Source organism: Phoenix dactylifera, chromosome 1 (genome assembly GCF_051530095.1).
Source record: "Phoenix dactylifera cultivar Ajwa chromosome 1, Ajwa_hap1_PhDact_Kaust_v1.1, whole genome shotgun sequence".
Taxonomy (NCBI): Eukaryota; Viridiplantae; Streptophyta; class Magnoliopsida; order Arecales; family Arecaceae; genus Phoenix; species Phoenix dactylifera.
Window position 1 is genome coordinate 37,777,584 of NC_143190.1, and position 23,710 is coordinate 37,801,293.

A 23,710-nucleotide genomic window follows, 5' to 3' on the forward strand; every position below is an offset into this window, starting at 1 on the left:
TTTACTTACCCTTAATCATATGACAATTTGGACTGCAAATGTGCAAGCCATGACCGGGAATATCCTTTTGAGAATATGCCATATGAATCTTAATTTGCTTGCACAGGTAATACTATATGTTAACTGGAAGCTTATAGTAGTAACATGCTCTGTTAGGAGACAATTTTGCCTATAGAGAAGCCAAACTAATTAGAACAGAAGGACCGTAAGTACTGAAATGCAGTAGATATAAACTGTTTCAGACATTATATTTGGGATTTGAGTGATCAATTAATTTTATCCAAATTATTATTCTACCTGTGGAAGGTATAGTTTCATGTATCCTGTCCAAGGGTGCTCACTGAGATTGTGCATGCAAGGCAGTCCGAAAGTGTTTTATTTTGCTACCTTAATTGGATTATGGGGGTTCAAAGATAGCTATTGGAATTAACAGAAAAAAATCAAGTAAAACAATATTAACCCAAGAAGACTAGCTCTCCCTTGGAGAAACTCGGAAGAAACATGGATCTAAAATATATTTGAAGGCAGGACATGATGTTGCGCCTTGAACCTATCACCCGGATCAGCTACGTGACATGGCCGTATACTCTCTTGAACAATGCCTAGAGAATATGCAAGATCTGAAAATTTATTACAACCTTAATATCACTGAATAATATGATCTCAATTCGTAATGAACAACGAAACTAGTACAATTACAAAATTTAATTATCTAACCAGTATTAGTGATGGTCTATCTATTCATCCTTTTACCCATGATCCAAACCATAGCCAAGTACCAAGCGACCTGCAACTCTGAAAGAAAAAGGAAAGAGGTATCATAAGCTTTACAGCCCAGTAAGAATTCTTATACACCCACTTGCATTTTTGTAGATATTTTGTATTGATGGGTTCTATATTAAATCATGTTTGCATCGTATATGCTTGCGATTGATAGTATGACGGATGTATATAAGAGTATAACTACTTGACCATCCCAATCTTTTTGGCCCAAATGAAACAAAAAAAAGTAATGCACATTGTGAGGACTGGTGAGGGCGTATCTTTAGTCCCACATCGGTTATTCACTAGAAAGATCTTGGGTATTTGTATAAGACTAAGAAACTTCAAAAAAATACTTTTTAGCTAGTCATTTTGGATAAAGTCTTGGGCTATGACAAATAGTAGCAGAGCGAACTCGGCCAATAGTCTATGTAGACTAGAGGACACTGCAGTACGGGTTCATAGAGACTGATCACGGGCTGATCGTGGTGTTTGTGAATAGATTTGAATGGATTTAAACCCTTAGCCTGATGAGGACATTAGGACTTGAACGAGGGAGTATGTGAATACCCGTGCAGGAGTATCTTTAGTCCCACATAGGTTATTCACTGGAGATATTTTGGGTACTTATATAGGACTAAGGAACCTAAAAAAATACTTTTAGGCTAGCTATTTTGGGTGAAGTCCTGAGTTGTGACACACGTGCGTAAAAGAAAGAGACTCATGATGGGAGACTTCTTTCTCGCTGAGAAGGTCGGACGGAATTTGACTCTAAGTCGGACTTCGATCATGAGCATGCCTATTTAGAGGCCCTCCTCGGTTATTCTTCCACCCCATCAAAGTTTGCAACTTTGATTGGAGCTCACCACCGGAGATTCTCTTCGGTTTTCTCTCCGAATCTTGGTCGCTATCACGTCGTCACCATGTCTAAATGCTATCAGAAACTAGGTAAGGACCCGACCTTCTTCAATTTATTCGTCTCCTCTTTCTTCCATACTATTTGGAGCTCCAATGTCGGCCGACGATCGCGGGATTTCAAGAAGAAGCGGCTTTCCCATGCTTTTCTTTTTTTTTTCTTCTTGTCTGGTTGGCCACCGCCGCCAAGGTCTGTGGCTATTGCTGCCGCTGGGGCTGTCGCCTTTGCTGGGGTCGTCGCCTTTGCTGGGGGTCGCCGCTGTTGGGGGTTGGGGTGATGGTGGCGGTCGACCTAGCGTCTCTCCTTATCGTTTGAGAAGAGAAGAGAACTGTAGGTTCTCTTTCTCTCTCTCTCTCTCTCTCTCTTTATCACTCTTTCTCTCTACTTGTTCTCTCTCTATATATTTTAGTGGACCAGTGGTGGGTCCAGAATTGTTGGAGGGGTCCTAGGCTAGCATTGGGGGACTAGGGGCCCCAAGTTGATATTGCAAACCTTGGGTCCCAAACCAACATATTGTGATCATCTATTGGTAATACATCAATATTAACCAGTTAATGCGATTAATCTGAGGATGAACTTGGCCATATAGGTGGGGTGACCTTTTGGGCAGGAAGGCGTTGAACAGACTACTTTTCCTCCAAGTTGTAGATCGAGGAGTTGATCAATGTGTGTTGTACTTGAGTTTGAGATCGATAGAGCTAAGAATCCTTATACACCCACCAGCATGTTTATAGATATTCTGTATTAAACCATGTTTTGATTATGTATGATGGATGTATATATGAGTATAACTTATATTTGGTGCTCTAGGCTAACCATATTATATTGATTGTCCCATCACGGGTGAAAAACGTAACACTTATTGATTGACCCATCACGGGTAGGAAATGTGATTGTGATTAGTCTAAAACCAAAAATAAAAAGAATTGATGCATCGATGTGAGCTAGATTGAATGAATAAGAACTCTGGGTTGATCTCGTTATCATGATTATCCCGTCACAGGCAACAGTGTGGTACTATCGATTGCCTTATAACGGGCAAAAAACGTGACATCTATTGATTTTCCATCATGGGCGGAAAACGTGACCAAAATTTGGCTCAAAGTTGAAAAGATAATAAATCTTGGATCCTGACCGGGTTAAAAAAGAATGGAATGAAAAATTGCTTGAAAATATTATTGAAGATTAATGAGATATCATATGATATATCAGACTTCAGTGGTTGGATTTCTATGGATATTTGATGTATATATGTATATTATTTATTCGAGCATTATTGATAGTCGGTTTGTGATTTCATAATGTGTGTAACGATTTCTTGCTATTTTCAAACTTATATTATTGTGTTGGTGTAGATGTGATGAGATTTTTACTGGGCTGTAAATCTCGCACCACCTTTTTTCTTTTTCTTTCAGAATTGCAAGTCACTTGATACTTGGCTATGGTTAGAATCATGGGTGAAAAGATGAATAGATAGACTATCACTAATACTAGTTGGATGATTAAATTTTATAATTGTACTAGTTTTGTTGTTCATTATAAATTGAGATCATTATTATTCAGTAATATTGAGGTTGTAATAAATTTTCAAGCCTTGTATATTCTCTGGGCATTGTTCTAGGGAGTATGCGGTTGTGTCATATAGCCAACCCGGGTATTGGGTTCGGGGCGTGACACACAACTCAAATGGGATTTTGTCAACTAAAACTATGAGTTGTGGTGAAGGATCCAACAAAGCCAACTAAGCTATACGTTATCCCTTGAAATGATTGAGTGGTCATTGGAGCATGAAAGGAAGACTGAACCTAACCTCACATGCAGCTTGATATATAACCTCTGAGTTTGTTGCGTTTTTTATTCTCTATGCAGTAAATTAGGTGGCATCTTGCTTCCCATTCAGTCAAAAAAAGGGAGTGTGTTGCACGATCTGGTTCGGTTGATTTTAGATTACAATAAGACGTACCGATGACATGCGAATGCACTGCTAAGTAATGATCTCCAATGTGCAGAAACTAACCGATAAGCTTCCCGAAGTATATAATTCAATCTAGCTAGGCTGAACATAAAAGAAGCTAGATTAATCCGAGAAATGTAGGGAGAAATATGTGTTCCATGCTACAAAGTGCGCGGCCAAACCGCATCAATTTGGTGGAACGGGGCACAACTCAACTTAGTTATAAAAATCGTAATGGATCATGAGCTTGGAAGACTAAACTATCCAATGATCTACCCAGAGTCATGCTCTATCTCCAGCTATATAAACCAGGTAAGTCATCTCTGAGTCTTTCCAAAGAAGATGACAGGCTACCCTCACACGTAGTGCTTCTTTTTTGATGGGCAAACTGAGTTTGATTCCACCACAACCAATTCAAGGAAAGAACTAATGACTTCAGATTCTTCTTCTTGTTATTTTTTTTGAACCATATTTTAATGTTTCTTCACCACTTCCTACTTCCAATTGAAGTGTTAAATATTGGCTTCCGTTACAAAAATTAGAAAGTCAGGCTCTCAGTGCTTCGAGTGTACGATAAAAATTATTAACAATATCGACCTTCCTAACATTCTATCTTCCCAACTAAACTGCTCAATTAAATGTTACATCAAGCTCTAAACCCTAGGGAATATATATATATTCTCTGTCACGACATTTACGAATTAGTTTATCCGTTAAGATCAATGACTAACTAGTGGAAAGCCCTTGTCATTGTACTTTAAACCATGACCCTTCTAACTAAATATCGCGTACAGACACATGATGATAACTATAAGCTGCTTAATTTACGCTTCTTTGATCCTTCTTTATGTTATGAAACCAGCACGATCACGGCACCAATAAGTGATCTGTGCTTGTCCGATCTGTGCTTTTGAAATGAAGAAGCGACTCTCGTTGTTAAGCACGTGAACTCGCCTTTTTCACGCATGGTCAACTCTCTCTCTCATCGTGCATGGATGAGTTGTGTTGAGGTGGCAACAATGTTTAGATATTGGTGGTGTCATGGAGGAGTGGTTGTGCTAAGCACGAGACATCCATGTTACGAGATTCCTTCTACCGTAGCCAAGTCAACCGTTTTGCCCCAAGACTTTAGATATCATCTAACTGTACTTCTCATATAAAATCATATACTGATTTATTAAAACTAAAAGATCTTTCTTTAAGAAGAAGGAACAAAACAAGTTGCAAATGAAAGAACCTTTGAGAGTACAAGTACTCGGTTGATCATCAGACGCTATATAAGTGCATGCTATCGAGTCCTACATCCCTTGAGCATCTCGGTGGCCTATCATCTTTGCCTTGTAAGATGGCCTGGAAAACTTGCTTTATGTTATCGCTCCCCCTGGCTCTTATGCTTCTCTTCCTAGGCACAGCAGCAGCAGCGCAAGGCCTGCAGGTTGGGTTCTACAGCAAGACATGTCCTCGTGCAGAACTTATCGTTCGCGAGGAGACGACTCGGATAATGTCAGTTGCTCCAAGTCTTGCTGGTCCTCTCCTGAGGATGCATTTCCATGATTGTTTTGTAAGGGTATGTCACTAAGGCTATTATAACAGACATTCTTGCACATCATTTAAGAGGAGCTCTCAATATAAATTAATGCTTGGCTTGCAGGGATGTGATGGTTCGGTTCTATTGAATTCTACTGGTAACAACAATGTAGCTGAGAAAGATGCACCCCCGAACCAAAGCCTTCGAGGTTTTGGGGTGATCGACCGCGTCAAGGCTAGACTGGAGAAAGCTTGTCCCCAGACTGTCTCCTGTGCTGATATCCTTGCGCTGGTTGCGAGGGATGTAGTGTTCTTGGTAAGAAATGCAATGTATATTTTGAGGAAAAAGAAATGCCAATGCATCATTTCATATCATACTCTACAGCATATCTTACTGATAAATAAAAAATCATCTGCTTCCAGATCAAAGGTCCATACTGGCAAGTACCAACAGGCCGAAGGGATGGCCGCGTATCAATTGCCCAGGAGACCCGGCAACTGCCACCTTCCAATTCTACCATTTCTTCATTGATCTCATCTTTCCAATCCAAGGGACTCAGTGTCAAGGATCTTGTGGTTCTATCAGGTACGGAAAATTTGATTTACTGTCTCAGAAAATTAAATTTGATTTCCTTACAAAATGCATGCAGCTTTTCCCCGTCATTGTTTGTCTAAAATTGCATCCACCAAAGCTGGTACATCAATCTACTCTGAAAAATAAATCCATCTTCAGATATCTGAATCAAATAGAGCATGGAAAGCTTCATGTAATTGGCAAAGTTTTGATGTTGTTGATCATCAAACCTCGACTCCTATTCATGCCAAAACTCGAGGAGTCCAACATCAAAACTAGGAGTTGGAGAAACATTTTGTGCTAGATATAGAACCGAAACTTGAACAACTCATGGATGTCAATCTAACTTGAGTTCATTCCAAACTAGGTGGGCACACACTGGGGACCTCGCATTGCACACAGTTTTCAAACCGCATATACAACTATACTGGCAAGGGCGACACGGATCCCAATCTTGACCGCAACTACATACCAAAGTTGAGGGCCAAGTGTGCACCCAATGATAACACCACCCTCGTGGAGATGGATCCAGGGAGCTTCAGAACATTCGACGCCGGCTACTACACCCATGTGTCGAAGAGGAGGGGCCTCTTCGAGTCCGATGCAGCTCTTCTCCAAAACAGCCAGACCAGAGCCTACGTCCTCCGTCACGCAAGGGGTGCCTTTGCACCAGAGTTCTTCAAAGATTTTGGTGACTCCATGATTAGTATGGGTAACATTGGAGTTCTCACAGGCACAAAGGGTGAGATCAGGAAGACTTGTGCTTTTGTGAACTAGCTATCTAGGTTTGTTATTTGATCCTATGGAAGATTATTAGGTTATGGGAATTCCTGCATTTAAGTTTCTTCAAGAGTTCTAGAGTCATGTAGCAATGAGCGTTTCAAGTGCTTGTGTAATTCTTGTCCTTTTTCTGGGTGCGAGGGGATTCATGTCATGTAACAGTAAAACGTAATAATAAATATTTATTTCCGATTATGTTCTTATAATTTCCAATGAGTTGCAGTAATCAGAGGTTAGATAATGCAAGCAACTTGAGATGCTACAGCTGATATAACGTATTCATCTTAAACTGCTTCGTGTTCCTAGATACCTAAAATTCCACAAACAAGTTACCGTAGAAGCTCCACACAAATTTTACGTGAAAGAGAGATTCTCTACCCCTCAAAGGGATGACGAGTTCTAATAACCATCTGTCGAAAAGTAACTACGTTCTTCCCGTTAAATACTCATGTCTATCTGCAGGCTTTACATGAAATTTAAACTAGGAACCGGTAGCAATCATCAATATTTTCTCAATATCCTCCATTGAAAGGGTAAATGTTGTTTACAATATTTTCATCAGACTTAGAGATTACAAGATGATGATACTTTCATTTACCATCTCATATGTTTTTTTTCAACGCACAACATATGGAGACTGCAACTAGGTAGTCTCAATACAAGACTTATCTTTGGGACCAGCAAAAATAATAAAGATGTTAGGCTAAGAACTACTTAAGGACATGTAAATAATAATATTTCAATAATATATATATATATATATATATATATATATATATATATATATATATATATATATATATATATATATATATATATTATAGTAGAGCTAGAACATTGTAATAGAAATTAAATATATTTTGATTTACAGGCTTTGATTTGGTACCCATAATTTTTTTACAAAAAATTAAGATTTTTAAGTCTTGGCCATTCCAAAGCAGAGAAAAACTTGGTAATCCCTTCATGGTTAAAGAATTTTTTAAAATCCTAATTATGTAAAAAGTCAAGACTCTCTCTGCATCTAAATTCTAAATAAATTTGGGTTGTATCTTTCCTAAAAAAAATAATTATTTTTTTTACAACATTATCTATTGGATCATATTTTATACAGCTCTCAAAGCATTTCAGACCATCTCTTTCATGGCGCGCATAGCGAAAAGAAAGATGAATTATTCTTTTCTTTCTTTCTTTTTTTTTTTCTAAACCGGGTGATCTATACAACACATGTACAGATATACCCAATAAAATCGAAAAACAAAACATCCCGGAGCTCCCGAGGCAGCTCCCCGTCCCCAGCCCATAAGGTACTACCGGCATGGTTAGCCACATATGTGGCCATCCAATCCGCAGCCCCGTTGGCTTCTCTAAACACATGCTTCGCCTGGACGACCCCTCCGTCCCTCATCATCAACCAGATATCGCGGATCAAGGGATGGTCGGCAGCACCGGCTCTCAGACCCCCCTGGATCCAACTAATGACCGTAGCCGAGTCACCCTGCAAGATGACTGATCTAGCTGAGAGCACATGCTGAGTGTGTCGAAGACCCGCCCAGGCAGCTCTCAGCTCCGCTCCAGGAACCGTGCAGTCAAATACCTGACAGCCTCCCGCCGCCACTACCCTGGAGGTCGGGTCCCGAATAACAAAACCCGCTCCACCTATCGTGACACCATCCAGCACGGACCTATCAAAATTGACTTTGAGGAAGCTTGGGGGTGGGGGCTCCCAGGTAAAAAACACCGTGTGAGAAGCTGCCGAGGCAAAAGGGGAACCCCAGATATCCCGAGCTATCAAAAGTCCATCTAAGGAGGAAGCACGACTAATCTCTGCCGCCTGCGCCCGGGCGCTCTCCGCCACGAGCCTTGGCGACTTGCTCTGCTCACCAAAGGTTCGAGCATTCCTGGCCAGCCATATCTGGTATGCTGTGCAGGTCGCTCTAACCGCCTCTTGGCGTGTCAATGGGTTACCCGACCACCAGCGGATAGTTCGTAAGAACTGGTCCCCACGGGTCCAACCATCCCATGGCAGCCCCGCCGCACACCACGCCGCCCTCGCCCATATGCACTGAAACAGTACATGGTCCACCGACTCATCAGCTCCGCATGCCCTGCACTCTGGGGGCATCCTCAAGCCCCGTTCGCTCAATACTGCTCTTGTCGGAAGCCGAACCCAGGCGACCTTCCATAAGAACTGTGCGACCCTCGGATGGAGGCCTAGGCGCCAGACCCAGGCACACTCCGGCCCTGGCTCATACTCTGGCCGGAGCACACGGGAGAGGTCCCCCACCCTCACTCCGGTCCTGCACGACGTGCTCCACACCCGGGTATCCGGACCCACATACCCCGGGATCGGAAGGGACCTAACCCTCTCAGCCAAGTGTGCCCCAAACATGTGACCCAACCTAACCTCATCCCAGGCAACCCCGCCCGGGACAAGGAGGTCACAGACCCGCAGTCCCTCCACTGCCTCAATGTCAACCATAGTCGGCCAGAGTCTCAAGGGTAGGGCACCCACCCATGGGTCACCAACCACATCAATACTCTGCCCATTGCCTATCAACCATCTAGTGTTCTCCTCGACCGTGGGAAGATATCTGGCGATCTCTCGCCACATGAATGAACAGCGACGCCCACTGCGAATCGCCCCTGCAGTGTCAGTACGGCCATATCTGGTAGCCATGGTCTGACTCCAGAAACCCTGTGGCTCCAGCGTGAATCGAGCTACATGTCGGGCAATCAGCGCCTCACGTCGCTCCACCAGAGACAAGACTCCGAGGCCACCCTCACTCACTGGTAGGCAGACGCTCTCCCATGCCACTAGATGCATCCCGTGACCCCCTCCATACGACCCCCACAGGAAGCTCCGAAGTAGCCGCTCAATCCTCATTAGCACTGTTTTCGGAACTACTGTGTTGGCCATGAAGTGGACAGGCATGGAAGCTAGCACTGACCTAATCAGCGTCAATCTACCCATCATGGAGAGTGAAGATGCCCTCCAACCCTCCAGTCTGCTCTGAATCCTCTGCACCAGACCAGAACACTCCGCCACCCGTAACCTCCGACCCGTGATGGGTACTCCCAGGTAACTCCAGGTCCCGTCCTGATCCGGCATCCCAAGTAACCCCCGAATCTCCTGTTTGACCCTATGCTCAGTGCTAGGGCTGAAGGAAATTGTTGACTTCTGAAGGTTTACCTTCTGACCCGACATAGCACAGTACTCCGCTAATACTCTCCTGAGTACTCGTGCATCCTCTACCTGCGCCCTGGCCAGGAGTAGACAATCGTCTGCGAATAGTAGATGTGAATTATTCTTTCGCACGAAACTCTGTCTTATTCTAATGAACAATTAATGGGGGTTGATTAGTGGAGTCCCACATCAACAGTGGGTGATGCAAGGGGATTTAACGGAGAGGCGCGCAAGCCTTTCTTTCCCTTCTCTTCCGGTTTAATTAAGGATCTTGGATTTTCCCCTTTTTTTTAATGGTTTCCATCTAGTTCTACACTTACGGAGGCCCCTCCTGGCTCCCACTCCCGACCTGTCTCTCTCCTCTCCTTCCACCTTCCTCCACTTCTCGAACCGAATACATCGCGACCAAAGCTTTTGCCATATCCAAACCCTAGCTGTCCTCGATTGCTCTCCGCGCTTTGATGCCCTTCTTCTCATGAACCCTAATCGTTCCGAACCCTAACTGTCCTCAATTCTCGTAGCGGTCGCTTAGAAGGTCCGCAATCCCTCGCCGCAACGGGTTTTCTCGTGAAGAGAGGACGGATGCGTCCGGAGTCGATGCATTTTGTCGTGATTTCTTCCCCATTGGTGATCTCATAAAGATAAGCATGCTTCCTTTTTTTTCCTCTAGATTTCATCAACTTGCCGCTAATTCCAATTCCACCTTTTTGTTCCCTGCCTTTATTTTGGTACCTCATTAAAAAAAAAAGCGAACTTTTGGCTACAACTCTAGGGTTGGAAGATAATGATTTAGTTAGTTAATGGAATTTATGTTGGATGACACAAAAATCTCAATTTTTTTAGAACAATCATGCAATTTAGCCCAGTTTGGAGATATAACTCCATATTCTTTATACTATATTAACAAGCACGCAATTTAAACGTGCCGCATAAACTAGAAAATGAGTGAATTTGTTAAGCTGGCATTCTCAGATCTTGAGTTGTTGAGTTATTTTAATAGGTAAAAATATTCTGATTGGATATATGAACTAGGACTTATTGGTATACGGCCCAAGTATTTTAGGATCTAGATACTTAAAGTGCCGTGGGTTGCCTTCCCTTTTTCTCTCATTTCACAGCTCTGGGATGGTTTGTGTCAAGCTCTACTTGACTTTCTTATAAAAATGTCTTGCAAGGCAGTAAAGTCAACCACCAGTACATCTCAATTTTTATGCCTGGACTTGTTTAAACCAAGTAAACTCTCATTACAAGCTCTAGTAGCTGGAATGCCATATTCTTATGTAGTTATTTATATATCTATATGGCTCCATATCTAAACTATCAGAAAATAATACCCCTTTTTACAGAATCTTCCTTGCTGTCCAAGGGATCATATTGGTTAGTACCGACAGGCTGAAGAGATGGGAACAGCTCAGTAGCCATAAGCACACTGGGTAATCTACCGTCAACCACCTCCAACATTACTTAAGTTTGCTGCATTCTCCCAAGAAGGCCTTAATGTAAGGGATTTAGTAGTTCTACAAGGTATATTGATCTTAGATTTACTTAAACAGTTGAAATTAATCAGGGCACAACTTTCAGATGCTTTAGAGTAGTCTATATTGATTGATCCCACATCCAAGATGTGCTCTTAGACCATGCTACCATTGCTATATAACATGGTTAAAAAGTCTGTAAGGAAAAAAGGTGCATGATTAAGAAACTAAAGCAGGGTAGTTTAAACAAGCAAATCCTCTAAATCTAGATTCTGAAGTTCAGCATTGATTACTTGTTTATACTTTACCAGATTAAAATGTAAGTTATTTCTCTGTATTGTAATCACTATTCTAACTTGGTTCATTTTTAATTAGTTGGCTGATGATTGAGACATCACATTGCTCAGCCTTCTCAAATTGTTTATATAACTTTACTGGAAACAGTAACACAAACCGAGATGGTAGGTATGTATCAAGAAGTCCAAGCCTAAGGATGTGTCCACTGGTGGTGATGACCTGGAAACTTTATGACAGTCAATAATGGCTTCTATGAACTACTAATGCCGATGAGCAGAAATCTAGATATTAAATTAAGAATCCCTTTTAGCAATAGTCACTCATAAAAAATTTTTGGGGGTCAGAAGATTTGGGATGATGGCTATTACTTTATAAGTTGTCAGAATGGGTACATTGTTAACCTTCTGGTGATTTCTGTTGCTCGGACTTCCATAGAATCCATGTAGACATATGAAATAATAAACCCCAGATTTGTTAATCTAGTACAAGCTTATCTATTACTTCATATCCAGTAATTTCAATAGCTACAAATCATCCTGGGGTAGAAAAATCAATGTTCTACTGCTTCTTAGTGTCACAACCTGTAAAGGGATTGAATCATATAGTCGATCACAAATAACTCTTCTTTTAAATAGAACCAATCATAATGATTCAAGGTAGCCTTTTTTTTTTTAAGGTTGATTTCGAATTTAGTCCAATTTTCCACCATAATAGCTGATCTAAAAACCACTGAGGGCGGGGATTCAGATTTTATTGGAGGCAGTCCTTGAGAGGTGAGGTGGATATAGGGTAGAAAAGGTAGGGATTGTCCCCTGCTAATCTGAGGGAAAAAAAGAGAGGAAAAGGGCTGATATAAAACAACAAATTGATTTAACAAGCTCAAACTTGGGAACAATTCTCTCTCTCTCTCTCATTTGTTTTGGAGGAACAGGCATCGCCAGTTGCTTTTAGGAAGCCAGATTCATGGGCAGCCTTGTTAAATTATTGATTTGTGGGGGGATACACCAAGAGATTGATCGAGAACTCCATCTATAGCCACCCAGACAACAAGATTTCCGCTTGCAAATCATTTTAGATTATAAGATATCCCCATAAAATAAAGTTTTGAATAATGGCACCATCAGAATTTTGCTATTCATGGGTGTCTTTTTCTATACCCAGTTTCTTTTTTTATTTATGCATTTTTAGGTCCTATCTTGAAGTTTATCAACAAACATATCCAAAACAAAACAGAATATGGAAGCTGTTGGAGAACAAAGTTCTTACAGAAGTAAATATGTAATTTCTAGCATGAAAGTATCAGCTAACTATGGAAGCTTGGATTGTGAATCTGGAGATGCTGAAGACTCCATTCGCTGAAGCTGTGGGTAAGGCAGTTGCCTTTGAGTTAGGTGCAGAGAAGGCTTTTAAACAGCTGATTACTGACCTATTAGTCATTTTCAATAAAATTTGTGTGCCCAAGCCTTCCTTTTGATCAAAAAAAAAAAAAAAAAAAAGAAGATCTATCAGCCTTTTAAGCAGCTGTTTCAGAATTTTCTCAAAAATATGAGCTACTAGACTGAAATAGTTGATTTGGAATTTGATGGGTGATGCCTAGAGTGCATTCATTAAATTAAGGATTGGTATATTTTAGATTCATTTGTCAGCTCTAAGGTGGTTTTGATGGACTGCAGGTGAAGGAAAATGGAGGGCTTACTCTTTAAGGTGGATTTCAAGAAGGCTTATGATCTTCTTGACTGGGACTTCTTGCTTGCTATCCTGCATGCCCGAAGTTTGGGAAGACGTGGATTAATTGGGCCTATAGCTGTGTTTGCACTTCAAAGATTGCAGTTCTGGTGAATGTCAAGTTGGGCCGCACCTTTCCTTGTAAACACTGGCTGAGGCAGGCAACCCCAATTCATGATTGGTTTGTGTTTGCTGTGGATGTCTTACATCAAATGCTCAATTGGCTGAGGAAACTAGATTGATCAAGGGTCTTGGAGATAAGCTAGCGGCCGGTGGGGTTATCAATATGCAATATGCAGATGGTACCTTGCGTTTTACAAAGCTCAGGAGGAGTTTGTGGCCGGCCTTAAATTGGCTCTCTATTGTTTTGAAGGCCTATCTTGGTCCCATCAAAACAGAAGGCCTATCTGGGCTCAGGGTGAATTTTCACTAGATTGAGTTGGTTTTCCTTGGCTGCAGGGATGACTGGGGACACTGACTTGCAAGACTAATGAATTGCAAGCAGCAATTTCTACTTCTAAATTTTTTTGGGGCTACCATTGATCAACAAAAAGCTAAGTCATGAGGATAGGGACCAGGTGATCGAGATGGTGGACTCCACGCCTGCTGGTTGGAAATGACACATTATCTTATGGTGGTCGTTTAATGCTACTCCAGTCTAACTTCAGCATTCTTGATGTACTTCATGTCATTTTTCCTGATGCCTGCTTGTTATCTGGCTTATCGATGCTATATGCTGCCGCCTTTTCTCTTGGCAAGGATGTCCGCTCAACTGCAGGCCGGTGAGTTCAGTTTCTTGGGTCAAGTCTGCAAGACTAGAGAGCAGGAAGGTCTTGGCACTGTGAACCTAAGGGAGTTCAACTTGGTGTGGAAGTGGCTTTGACAAGTAGTGTAAGAAGTGAATGCTCCTTGGGTTGCCTTGATTTGAGGTGCATATTAGCGGTGTCTGCTGCCATGAGATTTCAAACTCTGTTGCTCTCAAAGAGTTCCTAATTTTGGAAAGATGTACTTACTTAAAGTGGCCCCCAGTTTCTCTTGCAGTTTAAAACTAAGGTTGGAAGCTATGTTCTGGAAGGATAAACAGGCTGGAGATTCTGCACTTGCTGCGAGGCTCCCTTGTCTATATGTTGCTGCTTGGAAACCAGATGGTTGGGTAGCTGAGTTTTGTAAGCAGAGTGAGGGCAGTCTGTTTTGGAACCCAAATGTTAAAGGCACCTCTAAGATCCAGCCTCGGCAGCAAGCTCTGTTTGCATTGCTCCAGTTCTTGAATATCGTTTCTGATTTGTTTCACCACTCCCTGTTTGCTTGGAAGTGGGGTGCCAAGGGCTTCTTCGTTTCCGTCCGTGGTTCTTTTCAGTTTCTGAATAGCAGTGGGCTTCTGAGCTCAACTGTGAGAAGCTTATGGCAGAGAAAAAAGGTTTCTGCTGGCGAGATCCGGAGTTAGCCGATCACATGTTCCTTTGACGTCAGTTTGGTAGATCTGTTCGGCTCTCTTAGAAACTTTAAATTCTAGTTGAAGGGTTGGCCTGGCTCTCTATGGTCTCTGTCGACCGAACCTTGCAAACAAAGGGTGCTGGCTAAGATACAGATGGATTATGATTGCTTCCCCTTTGCCGTGCTGGGCTAGATAACTTGAATGTATACCAGAATTTTTACACAAGGAGAAGATCAGGAGAGTGCTCTTCAAACCCTTTACTCCATTAATGGCTTCATCTCTGAATGGACAAGCGCTGATCCGATTCGAGGAAAGAAAGGGAGCCATGCCAGGAATGATCTTGCCTGCGTCCCGCTTCCCTGTGCTGCCCTTTCTCCACCTCATACACCTCCAAGGGGAGGTGACTGTTGTTTCTGTGTTGCTAGCTTTTCTCTGCTGGGGATGAGGGGAGACAGTTTTCTTGATACCATGATTCTCTAGCGTTTTCTTTTGTTTTTATGCTGCATGGGATGGCCAGGTTGGGCTTTGGGGGCTTTCGGTTGGTTTGTTGCGCACAAGAGGGTCACCCAGGAGTCTATCCAGGAGGGAGCTGGCATGCAAAACTCATTTCATTTCTTCCTTCTTTCTTTCTTCTTATTTTTCTTCTTATATATATATATTTTTTAATGTAAGCAGGAGCATTCATTGCCATGTCTGGTATCTTCTCTGAAGCATAATACAATATGCTAGAAGGCATACGATAATAACAAGAGCTGTAGCTGAAGCTGAAGGAGACAAAGTTGGGAATACACTGATTCAGTGGATAGGTGGAAATTTTAGGACTTCATGTCGCAGAACGATTTGGTGGACCTTAGCTATATCGGGCTACATTTCACGTGGTGTAACAATCAGACCGACCGAGCTAGGGTATGGGAGAGGATTGATAGGGCCATGGCATCCTCCGGAGTGGGTTCTCCAGTTCTCTAGCTACCAGGTGAGACACTTATCTCGGATAGCATCGGACCATTGTCCTTTGCTAATTACTACAGTCTCGAGCTCTAGCCACTAGTCTTCTTTTCATTTTGAAAAGATCGGGTTGTCTTACCCTCAATCTTGGAATATTGTTAGGGCGACTTGGGCCCTGCCGGTATGAGGTGATGCTATGCAAATGGTTTCACATAGGTTGGAGCTCATCAAGAAGCGACTGCGCCAATAAAATTGGGAGACTGTGGGCAACATCTCCTAAAGGTTAAAGGAGGTGGAGGCTGCGATTGTTGATTTGCAAGGAAGAGAGGATTAGGGGGTGAGCTTCCGCCGGTTGATATAGTTGGCTTGTGGGCACTACTTGCCACTCACCACTCATTCTTGCGAAAGCAAGAGGATTTCTGGAGACAAAAATCTAGCATACAATGGGTTAGTGAGAGAGATCGGAACACCCGGTTCTTTCGATCGACGATGATCAGAAGGCAGCGGGGTATGGTCCGGTCTTTGTGAGATGAGATGGGTCAGTGGGCTGAAGGTAAGTCGGCAATCAGTAGGGTTTTACTCGACTTCTTCAGATCCAGATGGACAGAGGTGGGGGATTTTGCTGACATTGGTCGACTCTCGAGACCGAAAGTGGGGATAGGTGATGCTGAAAATGAGGTCTTGGTTTGTCCTATTTTGGAAAGGGAGGTATAGGAGGCGATTTGGTCCCTGGCGGAGGATAAAGCCCTGGGACCAGATGGGTTCCCTCCCTTTTTTTTTCAAAGATATTGTTGTATTATCTGGAGTTCAGTGGTCGACGCGGTATAGTGCTTTTTCAGTCGGATAGTGATGGCGAAGGATTGGAAGGCCACCTATGTCACTCTGATCCCGAAACGACAGGATGCGTCGGAGCTTCGCCATTTCAGGCCCATTAGTCTCTGTATGACCCTGTACAAGGTAGTGGCCAAAATTCTGGTGGGTAGGGTGAAACCTCTATTATCAGCTATTATCTACCTAGAATAGGGGGCTGTTGTGGGGGCAGAAATATATCGGACAATATTATGTTAGCCCAGAAAATGATGTGGGACCTTCAGCTGGCCTCGAAGCGGCGGAGCCTGATGGCCATTAAGCTGGATATGGAACGAGCATATGACAAGGTTCGATAGAGCTTCCTCATGCGTGCCTTGGAGAGTTATGGTTCCCATAACACTTGGATTGGTTGGGTGATGGGCTGCATTTGGGGACCTAGTTTTTCAATTTTAGTCAATGGCACGCCATCACCCTTCTTCCACTCTACTATGGGGTTGAGACAGGGATGTCCCTTATCCCCGTTTCTGTTTATCATGTGTCTTGATGTGTTGTCATGTGCTTTGCGGGTTGCATGCGCTATCCGGATTCTGGTAGCCTATGTTCCCGCCCCGGGAGCCTGCACTTACTTTTCGCTGATAATTGCCTTTTTGTGGCCAGGGCGCTGGCGAGGGATGCACGGGCCGTCTAAATTGTGGTAGTGGAGTAGTGTGCATCCTCGAGGCAGAGGGTGAACTCCCAAAAGTCATCTACTACATTTATCTCGAGTACGGAGCGTAGTGTCAGACGGGAGATCAAGGGGATCCTTGAGATATCGAAGCAGGAGGGCGCCTGGAGTTACTTGGGAGTTTCTATCACTGACAGGAGGCTATGGGTCTCGGAGTGCTCAGGCTTTGTGCAGCAAGTTCAGGGTAGGCTGGCTGGCTGGCGGGTGACGTCTCTCTCCATGATGGGCAGACTAACGTTAGTCAGGTCAGTGCTGAGCTTGATGCCCGTATGCCTAATGGCAAACACGGTGGTACCGCAGATTGTGCTGTCCAGGATCGAGAGGCTTCTCTGGAGCTTTCTATGGTGTTCGTACGAAGGGGGTCATGGGGTGCATTTGATGGCTTGGAAGAGTGTTTGCTGGCCTATTTAGGAGGGTGGCCTTGGGGTCCAGTCGCTTCAGGAAAGGTGAGAGGCGATCATTACCCGACATGCGGCGCGGCTTGTCCTGGAGCCTCAGTGGCTTTGGTGTCAGGTCATGGCCGCGAGATATGGTCCCGTGGGGCTAGCAGAGGTGATCCGATGTAAGCGGACTGTCTCTTTTATGTGGCGTGAGATTGGAAGGTATTTGCCTATTTTTGGGCAAATACTAGATGTGTGATTGGTAATGGGAGGAGTATCGAAGTGGTGGGGGACCCGTGGGTGGATGCCCTACCTCGAGTTTATGGCCGACTGTGGTTAGCATAGAGGCCGGGGATGGACTGCGAGTATGTGACCTTCTCGTTCCGGGAGGAGAGTGGGATGGGGACAGGGTGTGGCAGGTATTTGGCGATCCCCTTACCGAGCATGTGCAATCCCTTCCAGTTTCAGGGTGTGGGGGTTCGGATATCTGGGTGTGGCGATCTTCCTACAGGCCCAGAGTCAAGGTGGGGGATGTCGCTCGAGCCCTACAGCAAGATCACGAGGTAGGCCCTTAGTGTGCTTGGGTTTGGCGCCTAGGTTTACACCCGAGATTGGTGTTGTTTCTATGAAAGGTAGTCTGGGACCGCCTCCCCACGAGATCACTACTGAGTAGATGTGGGGTGAGGATACCCTCCAGTGTATGTGGTGTGGAGGCAATGAGATGGTTGACCATGTGTTGTTTCAATGCACGTGGGTGAGGAGATCCTAGCACCTCTTAGGGTTTCCACAAGTAGCCTGGGGTAGGCGGGACCAGTTTTTACAGGTTATCGGGCACTAGTCGGGCAGTCCCCAGTAGCGCCCCGCGGCCATTGGAGCTACCTGTATTGCTTATCAGATCTGGTTGGCCAGGAACGCTCGAACCTTTGGCGAACATAGCTTGTCTCTGAGGTTTGTAGTGGAGCGGGCTCGGGTACAGGCAGCGGAGTTTTGTGATGGTACCTATTTAGGTAGGTTTTTAATAGTTCAGGACATCTGAGGCTCCTTTCCAGCTCAGGTAGCACCTCGTACGATGTTTTTCACCTGGGAGCCTCCACCCCCGAGCTTCCTCAAGATCAATTTTGATGGGTCAGTAGTGGATGGAGGGCATTGAGAATGCATGGGGTTTGTCATCAGGGACCTGGGTTCAAGGGTGGTGGTGGCTGGTGGTTATCAGACAGCTGATACTTCGGTTCTTAGTACTAAGTTGCGAGCTGCATGGGTGGGTGTTTGATATGCGCGATGAGTCCCAGCACTATCATTTTGGAGGTTGATTTAGGCATAGTGATAGGTTGGATTCAGGGGAGCCCGAGTGGGATGAGGGGACCACCCTCTGATTCGAGATATCTGGGCAATGAAGAGGGATGGGGAGGCCTTCCAGACTCGACATGTATTTAGGAAGGCCAACGAGGCCATGGATTGGGTGGCCGCTTATGTGGCTAGCCATTTGGACGTCAGTCTTTGAACCCATGAGGTGGAGCTGCCTAGGGCTCTCCGTAATATTTTGTTTTCAGATTTTATTAGGTGTATCCATACTCGTGTAGTATGATGCGCCCGCTCTAGCAAAAAATGAGACAAAGTTACAATCCTTCAGTCATTAAAGAGGCTGATTGCAGCTGAGGCATAGGTCGAAGGCGGGGTTGATTTGTTTTGCAATATCTTTCCTTTTCAGGACTTCATGACAGTTGAACACTAAGCAAGACATAATATGCTTCATTCATATTTGACTTTTAAGAGAATATCTCAGAGAAGATGTAGCTGGTTGAAAACTTCATCATATGCAACCTATGGTAGAACCATACTGAAAAGGAAAAACAAGATCCTCTGCTCGAACAATGTGAAATAAGAGCATTTTCTAGCCAAAAAAAAAAAATTGGTATAGTTCAACTGTATTAGTCATCCACAAGTTTAGAGGTAACATTCTTCACTTCGGACCAAATTCTTTCTAGCTCCATCTGCATAATAGGATCGCATAGCCCTGACCAGTCATTGAAAATTATAAGTCTTTTTGCAATAATTGAGGCAATTGAAGATATTTTACTTAGAAAAATACTGGAGTTCCGCTCCTTCCAATAGGTCTAACATGTAGCATCAATCAACATGAGAATGACATGGAATGCATTATGGGTAGGGGTGTATATGGGATCGGGTCGGTTTGGTGATAAATCCAAAACCAAATTGATTTAAATCGATTTTTAAAACCAAAATTAAAATCGAATTTGACCATCTATAAAAATCGCTTCAAATCGATTTGAGAAATTCAGTTCATTTCGGCGCATTTTATCGGATTGATGTCTAATAGGTTGAGCTAAATAGTTGGATTAAATCTAAATATTAAAATTTTATTTTATATATAAAAAAACAAAAAAATAAAATATGCATGCACATATAGGTTGGATCAGATCGATTTATATATATGTATAAATACTAAAATCAATTTTTTTTAAAAAAAATCGATATAAATCGGAATAATCTCTATGGGCTATCACCCAACATTGATTTAAATTGTACCATGCCTCATCACTTTAGACAAGAGATGGGGATTTGATCTTGACTAGGTCTTTCTCAGGCCTGGGCTTTGGCTCGATTATGGGTTAAACTTTTGGGACTAGTTTGGTTCATGAGAAATTTTTTTTTTATTGAAATATTTTTCTAGAAAGCTGAATTTTAGGAATATGATGTCTAAAAAAAAAATTTAGTTTGTTTGGTTAACTATACCCTTAATAAACTGAAAGACCAATCTATGGATTTTCTATTGACCACACACATATATTTTTTTTACGAATCAAAGGAGTCATTAAAATGTGAGGTAGGTTTTAATTTTTTAAATAAAAATTCAGCTGATTAGAAGCAAAATATGACCTGTATGCTCCTTTCGGGCACGCTGTAGTACCGTTGACCTTCAATACTCTATGTTTACAATAAACTAGGTGGCAACGACCGTGGCTTGCAATAGTACATAGTACAAAAGCCTCGAAGTACGAAGAACAGTTCCTGCTCTTCTTAGAATTGTATCTTCTTCGGGAAATAATTTTGTTGGTTAGATAAAAAGAGAGGGCACCTTTTACGTCCGTTATGAAACAGACTGTTTGCTAATAATATGGGAAGATAACAAGGACTAGGTGTTGACATGGAGATGTATGGTGTAAATTTCCCCTGTAGTGCAACCTATATCTCCCATTCTAACTAGAACAATATCTTATTCAGTAGTTACATATGCAAGTCAGATGGAAAGAAGACATTGGACTTATTGGCTCTAGTATGCAGGTAGCTTGATCCAATTAAGGGTGGGTTTTCTGAGAACCTGTCTAGGAATATGGAACTAATGAAGTTGGAAACGAAATTTCCGAACAGCTTAACATGTTGGGGTTTCTTCGATTCAATATGGATGATGGAGGTGGGCTCATGGAATATGGTGGATGATGTAGTTTTGCAAATTCTATTTGGTCTAGACTAATCAATTTCTAGTCTTCTAATCCACAAAGTCAGTTGCTTAGAGCTCATAATTGGTGTTATTTGGGATCAAGTATGTCATGATAAAGCAAGTTGTCACGCCCCGGACCCGGATCCGTGACACGGCCGTGCTATTGCCGACTATCGCCCACAATAGCACGAAGCCTCATACCTGGGTAACAGGGTAGTCAAACCAACCGAATCTTTTCATATGAAAGCATTCTTAGTACATCATGCTGGTCAGTACCCAAATACAGAGCTTCTATGTAGTTTATGTACACAAAAGTATTCTTGCTTTACCCCAAAAGAAAGAAGCCCTGATACCAAACTAACGTGTCTCTGGCAGCTATCAGTGGTAAGGATCTGAAAGAAAAAGTAAACGAACGGATATGAGCTACACGGCTCAGTAAGTAATCATACATAATCTTACCGGATCAAACATAACGGTAACCATATTTATGCAGGGTTTGAGAAGCTGACATGCATATTTATCTAATCATCATCATGGCATAATATGTATGCAATTTAAAGGAGATAGCTGTTATAGCAAAATACAATATTGCATAAGGATATATTCAAAAACCCGTTGTAAAACAATGTATGCTTTGGCCAGACACGTTCATAAATGTCACGGCCCGCCTGCGCAGGGCACGTGACTATCGGGCCCACATGAGGGGGAAACACGGGGCTCCCCTGCCAGATGTTAGCCGGTTCCGGGGCTTCACGCAAGCGTCCTTCACCCCTCACCGATTTTGTTTCTCCCCAAAACGCATCTGCAGGATTTGGAAACACCCGCCTCATATACCCAGGCTCTGAAATGAGCCTCATGATCATGCTTCAAATATCATTTTCATAAAGTATGCATATGAAACCGTGCCCCCGGCATGCCGGGGTCGTGCTCTTAAATGCTACTGCGAAGTCATTCTTGGCCACTGGCGAGACCGGCTCAGTTATTAGGCGGCCACTGGCGGGGCTGGCTCAGTCATTCTCGGCCACTGGCAAGGCCGGCTCAGTTACATTGGGTCAGTAGCTCTTAAGAGTAAATAATGCTTCGTATAGGTAGTACCTCATAGATGCTACGGCGAATTCATTATTGGTCACTGGCGGGGCCTGCTCAGTTATTAGTCGGCCACTGGCGGGGCTGGCTCAGTCATTATCGGCCACTGGCAAGGCCGGCTCAGTTGCATTCGGCCCGTAGCAATAGGAGTTCTTAGGTACCCCATTACAAGCAATATGCCGCTAGAGCAAATCATTATCATTCTTTACACTCATGCTAATAAAAATCATAATATGGAATTCAATTCATTTTGCATGTATCACAAGAGCTATGAAAACATAATATGTGCACAACTATGAATTATGTGACTGACATGTACCACCCATGTTCATATTTCATAACTCATATCTTAGCATGTAATGTAATCCCAGTATTTTGTAGGCATAACGGAATATAAAGCATATATCCTCATATCTTGTGTAACTAGAGCATGTCAGATACACATATCGTTCTTAGCCTACAGTACATGCATAACATGTTAAATTTCATGTATGATCCATAAAGATTAGGGCAGGCTACTTACATACATGATTCACAACAAGATTAAAACCAGTTACTTACTTTCTTCACTAATCATGCATACAATTCAAATTATATGAAAAACACTGGTTCATCTTATAAAACGTAATACAAGATCTACGATAGGATTAAGACAGATTACTTACATCAATTCGCTTTCCAAATTGCTCAAGTCCAGGTGACAAATCCTTAATCACCTAAACCAACATCATAGGGTTTACATTATTCCCCATTTATTTATTATAAAATCTCTTAGTTCATCATACTATGAACTTACTTGCTTGGATCCCATCCAAGGATCTAGCCAAGTCCAATTTACCCAATTTAGAGCCTTTGGGGCTCAGTTTAAAACCAGATTGGGCCCACATGGGTTGATTGGGTTTTTAATTGAAGGATTGGGCCTCGTTTATAATTGGGTCCAACCTTTTCTAGCCAATTGGGTCCTCTGTCAATTTACTGGGCCTAATTTAGTATTAATTGGGCCTGCTGGGATTAACTCCACTCAACTGGGTTCGGACCCAAATCAATTTGGGCCTAATTTGGTTCGGATTTGACCCAATTTGCAGTTTGGGCTCGTCCAGACTTAGCACAATCTGATTGAGCTCGGATTTAGACTTGCCCAGTCTAATTGGGCTTAGGTTAGTCAAATTTGGCTAAACCCCCTCTTTTTATATTTTTTTTTCTTTCTTTCTTTCTTTTTCTTTTTCTTTCCCTTTTTCTTCCCTTTTTCTTCTCTTCTCCTTCTTCTTTTCTTCTCCTTTCCGAAGCTTCCTCTCCTCCCTTCTCTTTCATCCCGATCTCCCCCTTCCTCTCTTCTCCGACGATGGGAGCACGACGAGCGGAAAGGGAGGACGGCGAGCGGAGGGGGACGGGCCACGACCGGCGGCGTTCGCAGCCAAGCCCCGCGGCATCCCCGGCCGAGCCTGCGGCACTCTCGGCCGCGCCTGCGTCGACGGTGCTCGCGGCCGAAGCCGGCGGCCGCCGCACACGACGACGAGGATGAGTCCCCTCTTCCTCTCTTCTTTTCCCTCTTCCTTTCTTTCTTTCATTCTTCGTCTTTTCTTCAACCTCCCTTCACCAACCCCCCATATTCTCTCTCTCACTCCCAAACCCTCTCTCTTCCTCTCTTCATTCTTCCCCTGTGAAGGAAGAAGGGG

General features: G+C 43.2%; 1 protein-coding gene and 1 long non-coding RNA gene across 2 annotated transcripts; both read left to right on the top strand.

Moving 5' to 3' along the window:
* The first annotated feature begins 4,915 nt into the window (after positions 1–4,915).
* On the top strand, positions 4,916–6,719 carry LOC103715351 (peroxidase 1-like). The gene is made up of 4 exons (XM_008802950.5): positions 4,916–5,199; positions 5,284–5,475; positions 5,583–5,745; positions 6,101–6,719. Exons 1-4 carry the CDS (start codon positions 4,918–4,920, stop codon positions 6,508–6,510), a joined length of 1,047 nt encoding a protein of 348 aa, XP_008801172.2. The 5' UTR covers positions 4,916–4,917; the 3' UTR covers positions 6,511–6,719.
* Positions 6,720–9,954: 3,235 nt separating this feature from the next.
* On the top strand, positions 9,955–15,317 carry LOC113463262 (uncharacterized). Its single transcript, XR_016413267.1, has 2 exons — positions 9,955–11,221; positions 13,143–15,317. It is a non-coding gene; the product is annotated as an uncharacterized LOC113463262 (long non-coding RNA).
* Positions 15,318–23,710: the final 8,393 nt, after the last annotated feature.

Excerpts from the sequence above, each read along its gene's own strand:
- LOC103715351 (XM_008802950.5), top strand. The coding sequence starts at position 4,918 with ATGCTATCGAGTCCTACATCCCTTGAGCATCTCGGTGGCCTATCATCT. Across the intron at positions 5,476-5,582 it reads CGAGGGATGTAGTGTTCTTG|ATCAAAGGTCCATACTGGCA; the intron begins GTAAGAAATGCA and ends ATCTGCTTCCAG. Across the intron at positions 5,746-6,100 it reads GGATCTTGTGGTTCTATCAG|GTGGGCACACACTGGGGACC; the intron begins GTACGGAAAATT and ends ATTCCAAACTAG.